Below are 16,725 nucleotides of genomic sequence, written 5' to 3'. Positions count from 1 at the left end.
ACATTCATTTGTGTTGTGCTTACACGTCAAAGCAATATTCACCACATTGGCCCGAATTCACAAAGGATGTTTGTCGACAAACCTCCTTTCGTTTCGCCAAACCTCCTTTTGTTCTTTACAAACCAGGTTTGTTAAAAACGCGGAAAAACGCGTCATATGACGTACGAAAACCAAGGTTTGTCGACAAACCTCCTTTGTGAATTCGGGCCATTGTGTCTAACACGAGCTGGTTGGCCAAGCTCTCCTAATCAATGGCTCCGGTAATAATCAGAGCCATCTGTATACAGAGTTTGGCCAACTTGGTTTCTGGGTCACAACATGGCGTATATTCTTTTGTTTTGTACTTGCCCAACAAAGCAGTAGTCGCAACATTGTGTCCAACTCGAACCGGTTTGGCCAGCGCCTGCAGCGCCTTCTGGAGCTGCAGTTATCAATAAATCCTACTGGGGCCCGTTTCACAAAGCCTTTTTTTAATGACAAACAACAAAAATCAGTGACAAATCTGTTGATAACCAATCAGAAGCAAGTATTTCAGTAGCTTAAAACAAAAACTGTCATTTGTCACTGATGACATGTTTTGTGAACCCCCCCCCCCCAATGATGCTACCCGTGGTTAAATTAGCCAAACTATTATATTAACATGAATTATTAATTAACAATTTCTAGATATTAAAGAATACCACAAACGTTGAAAGAATTTCATTATCAAATATCATGCACCATACGACATCAAATGAAAATCAGAAGTATAAAATGTCTTCGGCGTTTTTACAAATACCACCCTCTACTTTTATCATTCTGAACTTGATCATCTTATTTAGTACACTTTATATCGAACTACACGCTGGTAGAAAAATACACCGTATAAAATGATTACTTGTTATTGCGTTGACACACTGATTTTACATTAAACCATCTTTCTTTTTTTACTACGCAAAACGCTTCTACCTCTAAAATCTACTAAAAAGGAACAAATGAACCTAAACATGGAACGCATTTTGTTGGCAAGAAGTCATTTTGTTGAATGTACAAATTTGTTCACACGGCAAATAACGTCACATAGCATGTCATGCGGTTCGACATTTCTCATATATGTTTAAACACATCTCTTCAGTTTAATCTAAAACAGCTAGGCAGAGCAACTCATTATCTGTTCTTACAGAGGCTTAGGCTTAACTCATAGCCTGCCATGAGGCTGCATGCACGCTACCTATTGAGTGCCATGTGCGTGCAAGGGCCCTTTCGTAATAGCAGTTATCGTTCATGCTCATTGGACTATGCTGTGTGTTTCGCACTCGCCATTCATAGAACCATCGCGTTAATCAGATTATCTCTAAAACAACTTGGCACAGTGGGGATTAGCCCTGTGGCACGATAAGAGTTAATGAAGATTATCCAGTTCTAATAAGTCCTTTGGAGCCGTATTACAAGGAGGTATAATAGATGTTACTCACAAGCATACACATACTTTCTTAGTAGGTAATGCTACGGTCACAAAGGTTCGTACGAACGATTATTTCGTACGAATCTCCCTGTTTTTCCATTGTCTTCCCGAATTTCCATTGTCTGAAAATTGTTCCTACGGCGTTCGTAGCAGTTCGTAATGGCATTTGTGACCGAGGCTTTACTCACAAGCATACACATACTTTCTTAGTAGGTAATGCTACGGTCACAAAGGTTCGTACGAACGATTATTTCGTAAGAATCTTCCTGTTTTTCCATTGTCTTCCCGAATTTCCATTGTCTGAAAATTGTTCCTACGGCGTTCGTAGCAGTTCGTAATGGCATTTGTGACCGAGGCGTAAAACAAACAAAAACATTATGCGTGGCTATTATACAGTGTAGCAAATTCATCACCAAGCTAGTATACGTATTTTACTATTTTCCTTGCCAGAGGTGAATCGGTATCACGATGCTAAAATAATCGTAGTAGATACACGTATAGTAGCTTAACAATAATGACGTCGCATAACTGTCTACATCATTTTTACATCACCCATTAAAAATATTTTACACAATACAGCATATATTATAATACAGAGTTGCTTACATTATATTCGCTCGTGGTCAAGGTTACTGGTTCCAAACAACAGAGCATGCGCATGAGGTTCGATGGGAAATCATTCAAGAAACCGCTGGAGCATGGCAAATTCGTACTGTTTGGCGCTGGTTTTCATCATCATCATCACGCCATTGTTTAGCATAAAATTGTTTTGAAATAGTAACCTTGACAACTTGGCCAGTATAGCGTCACGCGTCGATAGTTAAATCTGTTGGGCTATAATGACATAAAATGGACGACCAGCGTCGGTGGAATAAATACTCAGATAATTAAAACAAGCACAGGGTGACTACACTATTATGTGTAAAACAACCATTATTAGAAATATCATAATTATAAAATCAAGCATTACGTAAACAAACTGACTGAGTAATAGGTTACTGTACAAATTCTGTGAGAATATTTCTAATTCAAAGAGCTTCGTCTCATGTGCGTGATCGTGTGTGTGTGTGTGTGTGTGTGTTATGTGTTGTATGTTGTGTGTTTATTTTATTCAATTGTATGTTATTGTTTGTATGACACATTTGGAGAAATAAGACAAAATTGCTATGAAAAAAAAGGTGTGGTTAGGCCCGTATTACTTCACATCATGAAATCATGACATACACAGTGGCGTACTCCCCCCTCCCCCCCCCCCCCCCTGCGTACGCGCATGGACATAAAAAATGTAAAGTTATGAATATAGTTATGTTTGGTAAACATGGCAAATTTATAAATACCCCATTTTCCAAAATGCGTTTGACGATGTTTTAAAATTATCTTTGAATAGTTTAACTGTCCGCGCATTTATAAACAAGTGCGGACACCGGAAGGGGATGATAAGATGTTTGTGTAAACATCTGGGGACCGACCTTTAACGTCACCACCCGAAAGACGTGACTCAGTTTTGATCTGGGAGACCTGAGCCAATTTGTAGGCGAAGATAGAGAGCTAAGTGACCAAGTGAACGTGCCAGTAGACCAACTCACACATTTCTGAGAGGGGCATTTAGCTCATATTTTTTATAGTAAATATAACCCTTCCCCCGCAAGCCACAACATTCCCATGCTCAGATGTAAATGGCACATGCTATGTTCTGGGCCTGGTTAAAAAGAGTTACCAATTATTGTAGAGTAACAAAATGGTGGTTGAGTGAAGAGTGAATCAAATGTGTGTACTCTAGATTGTTATAATAATTGATTTCGTGCAACAATACAGACCTACTCCACATTACTTTTATTACAAACATTTAGTTTCCAGAATGTATTTGAAAAATTCGTAAGATTTTATACAATATTGCCACCGATATGATATCTTATTTTATTATTTTCATTTTTGAGGTCTATAAGCCCTCGATATTGCAATGAAAATCTACCCTCTTTATTTAACTTTTACTTCAACCGTTTCAGAACAGTTTCATACCCGGGTGCCTGGTTGAACACCAAGATCTCGTTGTCACCGTTGATGGCGACATTCCCCGATGATGTCACAATGAACTCGGATAGCAGGAACTTCGATATCTTGCATCGGACGATCACCTCGATGCGACCGCTAGGGCAACGCATTCCTACGTACGTCGTCGGGTCGTCCATTTTCTTATACATGATGTAGATGACGTCACGACTCACCGCGCAACGCAGCTCACTCCACGCGTCATCTTGGATTGTTTCTCTTAGCACTCCCAACTCGTCATAGACACTGATCGTGGTAATGCCCGTCTGTATCACGATCCAGCCTCGACTCATATGGTAGATTCCGTTGATCTTCTTGCCCTCTATCGGTAGAGTCCTGATGATTTTTCCATTTCTTGGATTAAGGAAATATATCTTACCGTTCAGTTCATCCCCTACTAGCACTAGACCATCCTTCGTAACAGCCACGCGAGCACGAGCAGATGGAATACTTATCGATTTCACCGACGCGCCGGCCATATCATAAATATGAATCGTCTTGCTGTTGTAGTCGCTTACAACGAGTGTGTCGTTATATGCGCATGCGCAATCGCAGATATCGAAATGCGCGTCCTCAACGATAGTGCGTGCTTGTTCGGTATCGGTGTTTATTTCAAAGAGCCCGGATCGAACCTCGTTTGTCATAATTACACTGCTGATGCTTCTCGATTTGGCCAGGAGTTCTGGGTAGGAGATATTTGTGGGTATGGGTGTGCTGCGTGCCAACTCCCATGAGTGCTGTACTCCATTCAAGTTCCCTACAAGCTCTTCGGAATGATTTTGTTGCCTGGCGAATTTGATCTTCTTGCACGAGGCCGTGATTTGACGCACTGAATCGAGGCTGTCCTTGGCAATGTTCTGCAAAGTATCGCATGGTTCGGTTTCTTCAACCGCGGTCAGACTGGCCTTTGCCCCTGACCTCATCTTGACCTGGGTCTCAATCCGGCCTCTCCTCTCTTTCATACTGCTCTCGAAACTCTCGCGGAGCCGGTTGATTTCAGCAAGCAAGGACTCTTTTCTCTCACGGATCAATTTGCTCTTCTGTTCAGCCTTTTGATGGATGTCCCGAATGCGATGGTCTCTTTCTTTCGAAATTTTGCGTATTGCATCGTCGGCTTCTTGCTTGGCTCGACTGGTCTGGAGAAGAAAAATAAAGTGAAGAAAATAAATAAGATGTTACAATATGATAGATAATCGGGCATGTGAGTAAAATGGATTGCCTACAAATCAAAATGATGATAATGATGACAATGACAACAATTACACTTTTATTTTCAAACTACTACTACTAATGATAAAATAATAACAATTAAACAATTAGAACAACAAAAATGATAATAGCAATGACGATTAAAATGATGATGATAATGATAATAATAATAATAATAATAATATTATAATGACGATTAAAGTTGTAACAAAAAGGGCAAAGGCAAATAGAGAGAGAGAGAGAGTAAGAGAGAAAGAGAGAGAAGGAGAAGAGAGAGAGAGAGAGAGAGAGAGAGATGGAGAGAGAGAGAGAGATGGAGAGAGAGAGAGAGAGAGAGAAAGAGAAAGAGAAAGAGGGGGGGGGGGACGAAGAAGAAGACGATCATTATAATGATAATGATAACAATGATAATAATAGATATTATATTGATAATAACGATACTAGTCAAACTCAATTTGTCAATTCTTTATTCGATTCCGGCATATTCCTTTCCTTGTATAAAACACTACTATCTGACTCTCTTTTCGATTCAAGTTATTCAACGACATTTATTCATGACATAATCTTTAAAATAATGAAAACTCTTAATGTCAACTTAATATTTACTTAATTCTTATCGTTTGATAAAAGCTATCGATGGCTAATGATAAAAGTATACAAAACATCAGTAACTGATGCAACCTTGTAAGACATTTGACCAATATTATCTTTTCTATACGCCATGCATCCGGCCTTTTTGAATGAATTTCCGTTGGGCAAGTAAAAAGCAGCTGCCAACGCGGAAATCGATGTCACCAATAGCAAATTAGTACTGGTTGACACAAATATACAACGTATTAAATGTTTTAGTCCATTTTTGGTATTACTAATTGATTTTTTCCTCTTCCGGCCCTTTCCACCATTCTGTTTATATCTTACTCTGTTACTCTTAAGCGTTTTAGTGTCTCCATTTCTCTCTCTCTCTCTCTCTCGCTCTCTCTCTCTCTCTCTCTCTAACTCCCCGACCACTCTCTCTGTCCTTCTCTCCATTTAGCTTTTCCTCATCATATCGCCATTTATACATACGCCCTATCCATTACCCAATAGCAATTTGACATTCTTACAATGGACATGGATGGAGTATAGGTAAACACATGCATCTTATCTGCCATCTCGCAATCAGCCTAATATTGCCTTTATTCCCCGTGACCTTTGCAGCAATGCTGTATTGATAGGATCCTAATTCAGTCTATTCATTGGAGTATCTTCGAGGGGCATGGGAGAAAGTGCCCCCCCCCTCAAATTGTATGTTGCCAGCAACAGCAAGAAAGGAGAACACTCTAATAATTAAAATGTCTAATCACCATGTAAAGGGGGCCGAGGAGTGCATGAGTATCATTTCCCGTTCAAAATGGTGGATAAACAATAAAACATGTTTGATGCAACACTTGGTTGAATCTAGCATGTTAAAGATGTTTTGAAATTTTGAAAAAAATGGTGACCCCTCGGAACTTTTAAATGGCAATTTAACATGATCACAAGAGAGAGAGAGAGAGAGAGAGAGAGAGAGAGAGAAGGAGAGCGAGGGAGAAAGAGAGAGGGGGGGGGGAGAGAGAAATAATGGGAGGAAGAAAGAGAGAGAGGAGGGGTAGAGAGAGAGAGGGAGAAGGGGAAGGGAGGGAGGGAGAGAGAGAGAGAGGGATATAGAAAGAATGTGAGGGAGAGATAGATAGAGAGAGAGAGAGAGAGAGATAGAGATAGATAGAGAGAGAGATGGATAGTCATAGTGATGATGAAAATGGAAAGTGATTACGTCCCCTTCCCCACTCTCGAACCCCCTCAACTACCCCCTTCTTCAAAAGGGGCATTATAAGGAAAGTGCCCCGAGTAAATTTTGAATGAAAGAAATAAAGGAAGATGGGGAAGCTTTGTTCTCTACAATGCCAGTCACCAAGTAAGACCGTTACGCCCCATCCAATGACACAGGTGCCCTTTGGTTGCTGGAGCCGGGCTACTCCAGTGAACCAGATGAAGTTCTCCCTCGCCCCCACCTTATCAATGCATGCTGTTTAATTTTGAAAGAAATTTTCGAAGGCATTTTGCAGTGTCAATAAATATTTATGTCGAAGTAGGGATGAATATATTTCGTTTCCTGTATTGTATTTATGTACATGATGAAATCAAACAAAATGCTTTTAGCAGAACTACAGATGAGAATTCAGAATGTATACGGTATCAGGTAAAAGGCAAAACTATTATATTTTAAAGACAAATAAATAATGATAAAAAGCTTATAAACCACGCCGATTCGTACAGAGGCAGATATGATACAGCGGTTAATAAAAAAAGGTAACTCCTTGTCAAAAGGAACAGGGTTTAAATGTAATAAAACTGTGAGTAATATACGAAATAAGTAAGCAATTGATTACAGTTACATTTGACAAGTTTAATATTTTCATAACTACAACTAACTGCTACTGTCTTTGATTTTAAATTGAACTGAATTGAAAAGGTATTTATCATTAAATCCACATGACAGTCCACAGGCTGAATTACAAGGAGTTTACAAAGTAGCATCACCAAAAATATCTTACAAAGTATATATTTATATCATATGGGTAATTCCATAAATTAGTGACCCACTTTGTAACATTTTTGGTGTACCTGTTACGTAGAAAAACCACACGTGTTTGTGGCTCTGAGTAAAGACTTACATAGTGGAGTATGCTTGTTAAGTGATGCTAGGTATGAGGATGCAATAACATGCTTGAAAATCACTTTACAATCTCACTCTACTATGAAAGTCTTTACTCAAAGAGCCCCAAGTACGTGTATGTTCTTTATGTAACAGGGACACCAAAAATGTCACAAAGTCGGTCCCTAATTTTTGGAATTACCCATATTCATACAATAATAGGAAGGAAAGAACACAGCGAGAGAGAGAGCGAGAGAGAGAGACAGACAGACAGAGACAGAGAGAGAACAAGAAAGGGGAGACGAGCAAGGAAATGTCAAAATCACAATACCTGAGCTCTTGCGTCTTTTCCGACACTCTCCACGTCTTCGTCGGTTGCCGATGTGATGCTCTCGACCAGGCTTTCGAAGTTGGCTCTGCCCTCGTCGCTGCATCTTCCAATCTGGGAGAGATACCGAGTCGTCTTCTCTTCCGTCATCACTGACGCCGTCGTGACGCCTAGAGATATAAATCAAAGACATATGTTAGATTCTGATTTTAAAACTATAGGATGTGGAGTACCTCAAGGCTTGATATTGTGACTGTTCTTATTTCTTGTGTATATGAATGATATTACTCATTCTAACCACCTAATTTTAAATTACTCCTTTTGCTTTCTCGTCATCAACTATTTGAAATTTCTTCGAGAATGCTTCTTTAAAATGCCATCGCCTCACCACCCCACTGCAGCTATCAGGCGAATTAATATGACTAGAATAATACTTATGGTGATTGAAAACATAGAGAGAGAGAGAGAGATCTGAAAAATAGCTTACAATCCTAGAAATCATTCAACATCGAGTAATTCATCACTCGTTCAAATAAACATACCGGGTTGATTGTCAAAGAAGAAAAAAGGGCTGGGCCTCGCAGAAGGAATAGTACCATCAAAAGGTGAATCATTCTCTTCAATAAACATATTCCAAAATTTGGCACGGGGGAAGGAATAAATACAAGTATGATTAGTAATAGTAGCAGCAGCAGAAGTAGTATTAACCAACAACCAATAGTAGTATTATTATTAGTAGAAGCAGAAGTAATGATAGTAATGTAGCATTAATATCAGTTGTAGCAGCAGTAGAAATAGTAGTAATATTAGTAGTAATTATAGTAGTAGTAGTAGTAGTAGTAGTAGTAGTAGTAGTAGTAGTAGACAGCAGCAGCAGCAGCAGTAGTAGTAGTAGCAGTAGTACAGTAGTAGCAGTGAATAGACTCAACATTATTTTAGTACAAGCAATAGCCCCAAAGGAATGGTACATATTCCAGTAGAGTTTCTCAGTTACAGTAGCAGAAGTTCGTAAGAGCAGTTTTGGAAGAAGTAGTAATTCCGTCTATTAACCATCCTTCAATATAAGAAACACTCATATCTGAATATAAAACTCGAGGTCCCTTTAATTGTAGTCAAAGTATCATCTACTTCGTTCGAATTATTGCAAAATAACAGCATTGTGCTAATTGAGTAAGATGTAGTGAAAGATAAGAGCGGAGGTCTGTTACCACCAATACGTGATTCTACCAGTGCACCGATTCGAACCATTACCCCGATTAATACCGTAATGGGTATTAGTTCCCTCCCCCCCCCCCTCTCTCTCTCTTTCACACACTTCCTCCTCTCCCCTTCTTCGTCATTCTCTCTATCTCTCCCTCTCTTTCCTCTCTCCTCAGCATTCTCTTTCTCTCTCTCTCTCTCTCTCTCTCTCTCACTATCTCTCCCTCTTCCCCTCCCTGTCCCCTTTTCTCAAGTGTTCTCTCTATCTCACCCTCTTAAATTATATCCATGTCTCTCCCGTTATCCAAGCCCCCCCCCCTGTATATGTCTCCATCGTTTCCTCCATAAAAGCATTTGTCACGTTTCTGTTTGATCTTTATGGGAGTCAATGTTGGACTCGATTTGTTCTTCGTTTTTAATCAAAGCATTCAGTCATAAACTTTAAAAAATGAAAGAATATTCGGTTGGCAATAACGTAATCCTGAAAAACCGTTAGCCTTGGCAACACAAATTGACGGTATAAGATATTCGTGTTCTGTGTCGCTTTAATATCGAAATGGGTCTACATTTTCGTTTCATGGCTCTAAGACACCTACGGTCACGCACGGTTTTATTACGATAATACCTGGTACACATTTCATTACTTAAAATATATTGAACACTCTACCAATACCAACGTATTTTTTTCCATTTCTCGCACAGGCGATTTGAGTGTAATGAAGGGATATAATTGAGAATGACGAAGTATAAAAAGGTGATTCTAAAGGGATGCCAAGATTAGAAAGTATATATACTGAATATATTACATCATCTTTGACTCTATCTTTCCATCTTAGTCACACAATAAACTTTACATCTATAGTTCACAAATATGTCAATCATACTTTAGTGATATACGGATAATGGCGATGTGGGTAATCAACTAATCATACTCAATTGAATGTAAATGATGATGAGAATAATAATAATAATAATATGTGTGTGTGTGTTTTGGGTTTTTACAGACGTTTATTAATCAGATATTTATTGAAATATATTTATTATTTACGTCTGGGGACCGACCTTCAAACGTCATCATCCAAAAGACGTGACTCAGCTTCGAACCTGCGTCCTAGACTGAATCAGTTTGTAACTTTCAATGTTAGCTGGATTACAGGCCATAATAATAATAATGGATTCTTGTACAGCGCTCATGTCAGTCAGATTTGACACTCCTGGAGCTCCCGATTAATGGTAATAATGATAGTAATAGTAATTGTTATAATAATAATAATAATGATAGTAACAATAATACATCTGTCATCGGACAATCATTCGTAGAATCCTTCCGGTCTCTCTTTGCTTATTTTAATGTATAATTGTCGTTATGACGGATCGGAATGATGAAATATATTACATTGTATTTTAATATGTATATATATGTATGATGTGTGTTTATTGTATGTCATTCAGCTCTTAAAGGTACGATGTCCCATTTGCAGGTCAAAACATTGAAAAGGTGAAATTCCGACGGCATTTGAATGACAAGACTTATTTAGAACTTCCCTCACAACGATAGGGCTTCATAAATTTCTTTAAGTGGGAAAATAACGACCATTAGTTATCGAATCGACATTATTAGTCGCAATGACCTAAGTGATAGTCAGATTTTCAGACCCTTGTTACAATGGTCGTGCATTTTGTGCTGCACAAAGATTCGATCTCTTTAATTTTAGCCATATAAGTAGTGGGTTATTGATGTAGACAAATGCTAATTTACCTCTTACAGCTCATTTGATGTATGTTATTACCAAAGAAGAAAGATGTCAGTCAGTCACTCAATAGTGTCTAACAGGGAAGTCTAGAAAGTAAACGGGTTTCTTTGCATAATTTGAATACTAGGACACTGCTAACATTTGATTTTGACAGATTGGACAAACATGACATATTAATATTTCTTGCAAAGTTATACAGAATTTGATGTTGGCTAAACAACGGACATAGTATCTTTAAGCTGCTATATTATTTTTTGAATATAAATACCTTTTCAATTTAATTAAAATTAGAATGCAGCAGTTATGCGGCGCCATCGATCTAGCAGACTAGTCTGAGGTGTAGAGGGCTTTTGAAATTAATGGATTACTTTAAGTAAACGAGAGATAGAGAGAGAGAGAGAGAGAGAGAGAGAGAGAGAGTGAGAGTGGAGGGGGAGTGAAGGGGGAAGGGGAGAGAAGAGATAAATAGAGAAGGAGAAATGGAAAGAAAGAGAGAGAAGGAGATATACAACAAGAGTGACAGAGACAGAGGGAGACACAGAGAGAGAAAGAGACAGAGACAGAAAAACATACAGACAGAGTGGGAAAGAGACCGCGAGATAATGCATAGATATGTACGAAAATATTAATGATGAGAGTATGTGAAGAGCTCGGTTCCAAAAGGTACTACATCCATAAATTGAAGTTCTGAGAAAAAAAACACGATGTTATAATTATCGTACTTTAATAGCAATGTCAGTTTGGAAGGATACTTTGGCTGATTACATTATTGTATAATACAAGTATAAAACCACTCTTTAAACAAAATCTGAGTCTGCACAAATATTTTTCATGATTTTTATGATGTAGTACTTTTGGAACCGAAAATCGTGCATGCTTTAGGCAAGCTACAATGGATGACTTGAATGGATACATTACCTTTTGGAACCGAACTGATTTTTAAATGCAATTTTTATTTTTTGTGTGGAAATTCAACTTTTCGGAAGTGTCAGTGTATGAGGCTACTGGAAATGTGTACATCAATGCAAAAACAAATTAATTGTGATGAAAAATGGATGTAGTACCTTTTGGAACCGAGCTCTTCATGTATGACTCACTATTTAATCATATCAGATTGGGCGTTTCACAAAACTTGTCATCAGTGACAAATGACAGTTTCTGTTATAAACTACTGAAATCCTTGCTTCTGATTGGTTATCAGCAGATTTTTCACTGATATTCGTCATTTGTCATTGAAAAAAGGCTTTGTGAAACGGGTCCCTGATTGGGAATGGGCCTGAGTAATAACACTTTGCACGGTCGTTTCACTTTGTTCCTACAACAGTGGCAAATTATAAATCTCAATTCACATTCCCTCTCGACCACTTGCATTAGTAAAACCAAGTCTTTTGGATTTTATTGCATGAAATGCAGGGTGCGCTTATTGTGCTTTCCATGATTGCAGCTAGAGTATTTTCTTTCAAATGACTTTGAAAAGCTATTACAGACGTGGTGTTATTTCGAGTGCACAGAAGCAGAATATGATTAGTAGCATTGTCATGATAGGTAAATAGAAGGTTATGACGCACATAAACCAAAATATAACATTACAAAAAGGACACACACTCTGCTTTCATTTTGCTATACCTATACACTATGCTCAAAATGCCTATCACACTTCGCATTAAAGGGATCCGGTAACTTTGTCTTAAATCCTTTTAAAAAATCCTTGATTTAGCTCATGCTACAATGATCATTATAAACCTTTAGGTCAGTCAGGTGGTTGCAGGAACCCCTTGACTTATACAAGCCGATCGCCTGTCTAATTATCAAGATATTTATGATTGAAAGTCGAAATCAAATTTTGCGTTTGCCAAACGGTTTTCATAACACCAGTCTATTTGGGAAAACGAGTATGGTAAAACCGGTCACTCAAAGGTTTTTACTTTTTTTGAGGCACTTCTTGATCATTTTGAAGCGCAATTTTGTTAGGGCTTCAATATAACACCATATCACAGACACTGATAACACGTAGGGCCATGTATATCAGATTTAACATTGTTAAACGATCCCTTTAACTGATATAGATGCATTGTAAATAAAACCCACGTCATAGACACGATGATTATGTTACGCGTAAATAAAAGTTATATCGCACTTAAAAGACAGGATGCTACATATTAAAGCCCATCTGTACTAGTTTACAGGAGGGATTAGACCACTCTGCAAGGTCATTAAACAGGTGGTTATCTCATCAAATCAGCTCTAAATTAACATAATAAAAAGAGGATCATGGCGACCAATGGTCACCGATTACGCATTATTTGTTATAAAGATGGCGCAAGTAGCTACGTATACAAGTAGTGCAGTGAGTCTTTAAAACAAAAGAGAACACACCCCGCTAATATTTTGATATAACTATATAGATGCACAAAATGTTAATCATATTTCGCATTACTTACTATAGATGCATTTGTTAATAAAAACAACGCACTAGAAGGTAATTCGCTTTTTGATACTCTCCCCCAGGGCTCTCATCATACTGGCTTATAACCAATTATCAGGAAGACGAAGGTCGGCGGTTGCAAAGTGGTATACAATGGTTTGAAGAATGTAGCCAATGAGAAGCGTCGAAATGGATCACGTGTAAGTATATTAATATTTACCAACTACAACAACAACGGGAGTGCATTTAGGTGATAGCATCTGTCAATGTCTCGACTTTATACTCATACTGTAGACCCATGTTATACAAAAATAATATATGTTTTTAGCTCGTGCATTTGGGATATGCACTGCACTCGGTTTAGTCACATTGAGACGAACAATGAACTTGACCAGTCTCGTTTATTATCCTACTGTGACTTACCCTGCGTGCAGTGCATATTCACTAATGCACTCCCAAACATGTATTATTTGTACTAGTACCCACTACACATTATAATTCGGCTCCCTTCGTTGTTGATGGGATGAACACATCGCTATGATATTAATGAAGAAAGCCATGAATAATGTACTTCCACAAATTTGTTTTGACACAATTTCATCAAAAACCATTTTTAACCACGCATGATGCATTTTTTTTATTTCTTCACTAAACCTTATTAATCAATCTACAGAGTCATACCCAAACAGTTCTAGGAATATGTTCACTTTAAATATCACGAATAAATCATTTTGTCACAATCATTTCATGAAAAGTTCCGATGTAATGGGCAAAATTGTCATTCTTGAGATATGTGTTATTAAATATACATTACGGATTGCATTGCCTAACAACACGTAATGTCAGCAATTTGCATTATGGCTATTGCAATGCAAGAATTCTTTGTAAAAGGTGAATGAAATGGTTCGTGAAGTGCCTCGTTCCAAACCATTTCATTCACCTTTAAAAAAAAGAATTGTTGTATTTCAATAGCCAGAATGCAAATTGCAGACATCACGAAAATTGGCCTATTGCTTAAGATGAAACGTTTACGACTTTAATATCCATTTGATGGCCAACACTTAACTAATCGAATCTTTTCGCAGCACAAAACGTACACCATTCGGTAACAAGGGTCTGAAAATAAGACAATATACTAAAAAGGATTGCAATCCCTAAAGTCGAATTGACAACTAACGGTCGTTATATTCACACACAAATACATTTTCAACTCTTTCGTGTTGAGGTTCTAAATTAGTAGTATCTCTCAAATGCTGGTGGAATTTAACCTTTTCATTTGTTGGCCTGCAAATGGGACATACATTTAGTACCTTTAATGCATCAGGTGTCGAAAAAACCCAAGATAGATTTGAAATATTTTGTTAGTATTTTGAAAATAACAAGAAATGTGCTACATTTACCTGAAAGCACATCAGATGTTTCATTTCAACTCTTTCGTGTTGAGGTTCTAAATTAGTAGTATCTCTCAAATGCTGGTGGAATTTAACCTTTTCATTTGTTGGCCTGCAAATGGGACATACATTTAGTACCTTTAATGCATCAGGTGTCGAAAAAACCCAAGATAGATTTGAAATATTTTGTTAGTATTTTGAAAATAACAAGAAATGTGCTACATTTACCTGAAAGCACATCAGATGTTTCATTTCAACTCTTTAGTGTTGAGGTTCTAAATTAGTAGTATCTCTCAAATGCTGGTGGAATTTAACCTTTTCATTTGTTGGCCTGCAAATGGGACATACATTTAGTACCTTTAATGCATCAGGTGTCGAAAAAACCCAAGATAGATTTGAAATATTTTGTTAGTATTTTGAAAATAACAAGAAATGTGCTACATTTACCTGAAAGCACATCAGATGTTTCATTTCAAAATACATCGTATTCCTCATGAACAAATGTGACTGAAGTTCAGGTTTTGGGTGCCAATATCTCTCCCTCCCCCCCCCCCCACAGAACTTATAGTTGCGAGCATATTCACATGACAGATTTATTTATGTATATTCAATTATCATTACGGAATATAAATTACAGTTCCATAAAATGGAAAATGACAAATCGTTATACATTTAGATATAACTATGACTCAAATATTGTAAATGAATCAGAGTTCTGCAAAACAGAGCGAACACATACGACTAACATATGCGGTATTTCGGATACATGCAACGTCACTGCTACAATTACAATACGATTGAGGTAAATGAAAAATTTATTACATTGAATATTGAATCGACTACATGTCATCTTGTACACATGATACAGAATTATAAAAACAAAAACTCACTTCTAGGCAACATTATGATTATGGCATAAATATGATCATGACAGGCCAGGGTTTGTAATATACCAGAGTTTAATAATTGTATGAGAAATATAAATAACCATCAATATATAAGAAATGTGATAATCAGAAATGTATAAGATATGCTAATCGTACATAGAAAGTAATGTGATACTCGTAAATGTATACACAAATGTGATACTCGTACATATACAGTTATGTGACACTCGTAAATATATAAGAACTGTGATTATCATAAATGTATAAGAAATATGATTATCATGAATTCTTAAGAAATATGATAAGGAAAACAATGTACCAGAATTATGAGAATGAAATATGTGGTCATTAAATGCAACGGATGTAAATTTTAAAAAAAACAGCAGCAATGAAGAACAAGTAGTGCAACAATAACGCATAGATACTATTATAATGATAGAGCAATACAATAAAATGCACTCACCTCCTCTTAGACAAACAGGTAGTTGATGCCTGAACGTTCTGGTGATGATGTAGGTACACACGAGAAAGATACAATGGCAATGCGGTACACGTAGAATTTTTTAAAAGATCGCATCTATTGCTTTCGCCCTCGCGTTTCTTTCCCAGGGTCGAGCCGATAGCTGGAGGGGAGCGACAGCGCAAAGAATGCGTTTTAACGTCCAACAAAATACCCTGATCTAAACGTTTTGCGTCTGTGCTTGACGCCAAAACGATGGCTGTGTGCGTTTATTTGTGTGTGTGTGCGTGCGCGTTTGTGTGTGTAAAACAGCGTGAGTGTGTCTGACAGAGAGCGTGTGTGTGTGTGACTTGCTGTGTGTCGTGTGTGTGTGTATGTGGTTAATAGCGCTGCAAGGCGAGTCTGGGCGTTGCGGATGAAGATGTTAAAGTGATTACGTCATAATGAGAAAATGAGATGCGAGGGGGATGCATGGCGAAGACGGCACAATAAGGAATAATACTGGCTAGCTATCGAAGGTAGACAAAGATTGAGATGGGGAGCGTCGAATCGGAGATTGTGAAGAGTGATTAGCAAGCAGATAAGAGGCAAAACGGAAATTGAGACAACAGAAATACAGTAAGCGGGGAGGAGATAAGAGAAGATAAAGCCACGACAGAAGATAAATATGCGTAAAGCAAATGATCGGGGGAAGCGTCTTTATGTTGGAGGCCTATGATATTTTTTTAAAAGAATATAGCCATGTCTTTTCAAATAAAAATTACAACGCACTCATGATCAATAAATTAAGAAAAAAATGCTTTGCGTCATTATGAACAATATATCAGTGTCTTCTGATTGAACTGATGACGCACCCAGCTGTAATTGTTATTTTACGCATGATAAGAATGTTCACATTTTGAAT

At 37.6% G+C, this 16,725-nt stretch overlaps 1 protein-coding gene across 1 annotated transcript; it reads right to left on the bottom strand.

The window, feature by feature from the left end:
• Positions 1 to 2,715: 2,715 nt before the first annotated feature.
• On the bottom strand, positions 2,716 to 16,126 carry LOC100891688. Its single transcript, XM_003730181.3, has 3 exons — positions 15,825 to 16,126; positions 7,708 to 7,874; positions 2,716 to 4,629 (listed from the first exon to the last, which is right to left on the bottom strand). The coding sequence occupies exons 2-3, from the start codon at positions 7,852 to 7,854 to the stop codon at positions 3,433 to 3,435; spliced, it is 1,344 nt and encodes a 447-aa protein (XP_003730229.1). The 5' UTR covers positions 7,855 to 7,874; positions 15,825 to 16,126; the 3' UTR covers positions 2,716 to 3,432.
• Positions 16,127 to 16,725: the final 599 nt, after the last annotated feature.

Source organism: Strongylocentrotus purpuratus, unplaced genomic scaffold (genome assembly GCF_000002235.5).
Source record: "Strongylocentrotus purpuratus isolate Spur 01 unplaced genomic scaffold, Spur_5.0 spur5_scaffold_20, whole genome shotgun sequence".
Lineage (NCBI taxonomy): Eukaryota > Metazoa > Echinodermata > Echinoidea > Camarodonta > Strongylocentrotidae > Strongylocentrotus > Strongylocentrotus purpuratus.
The sequence above is the reverse complement of the archived record's forward strand: the minus strand, read 5'-3'. Positions and strand labels throughout refer to the sequence as shown.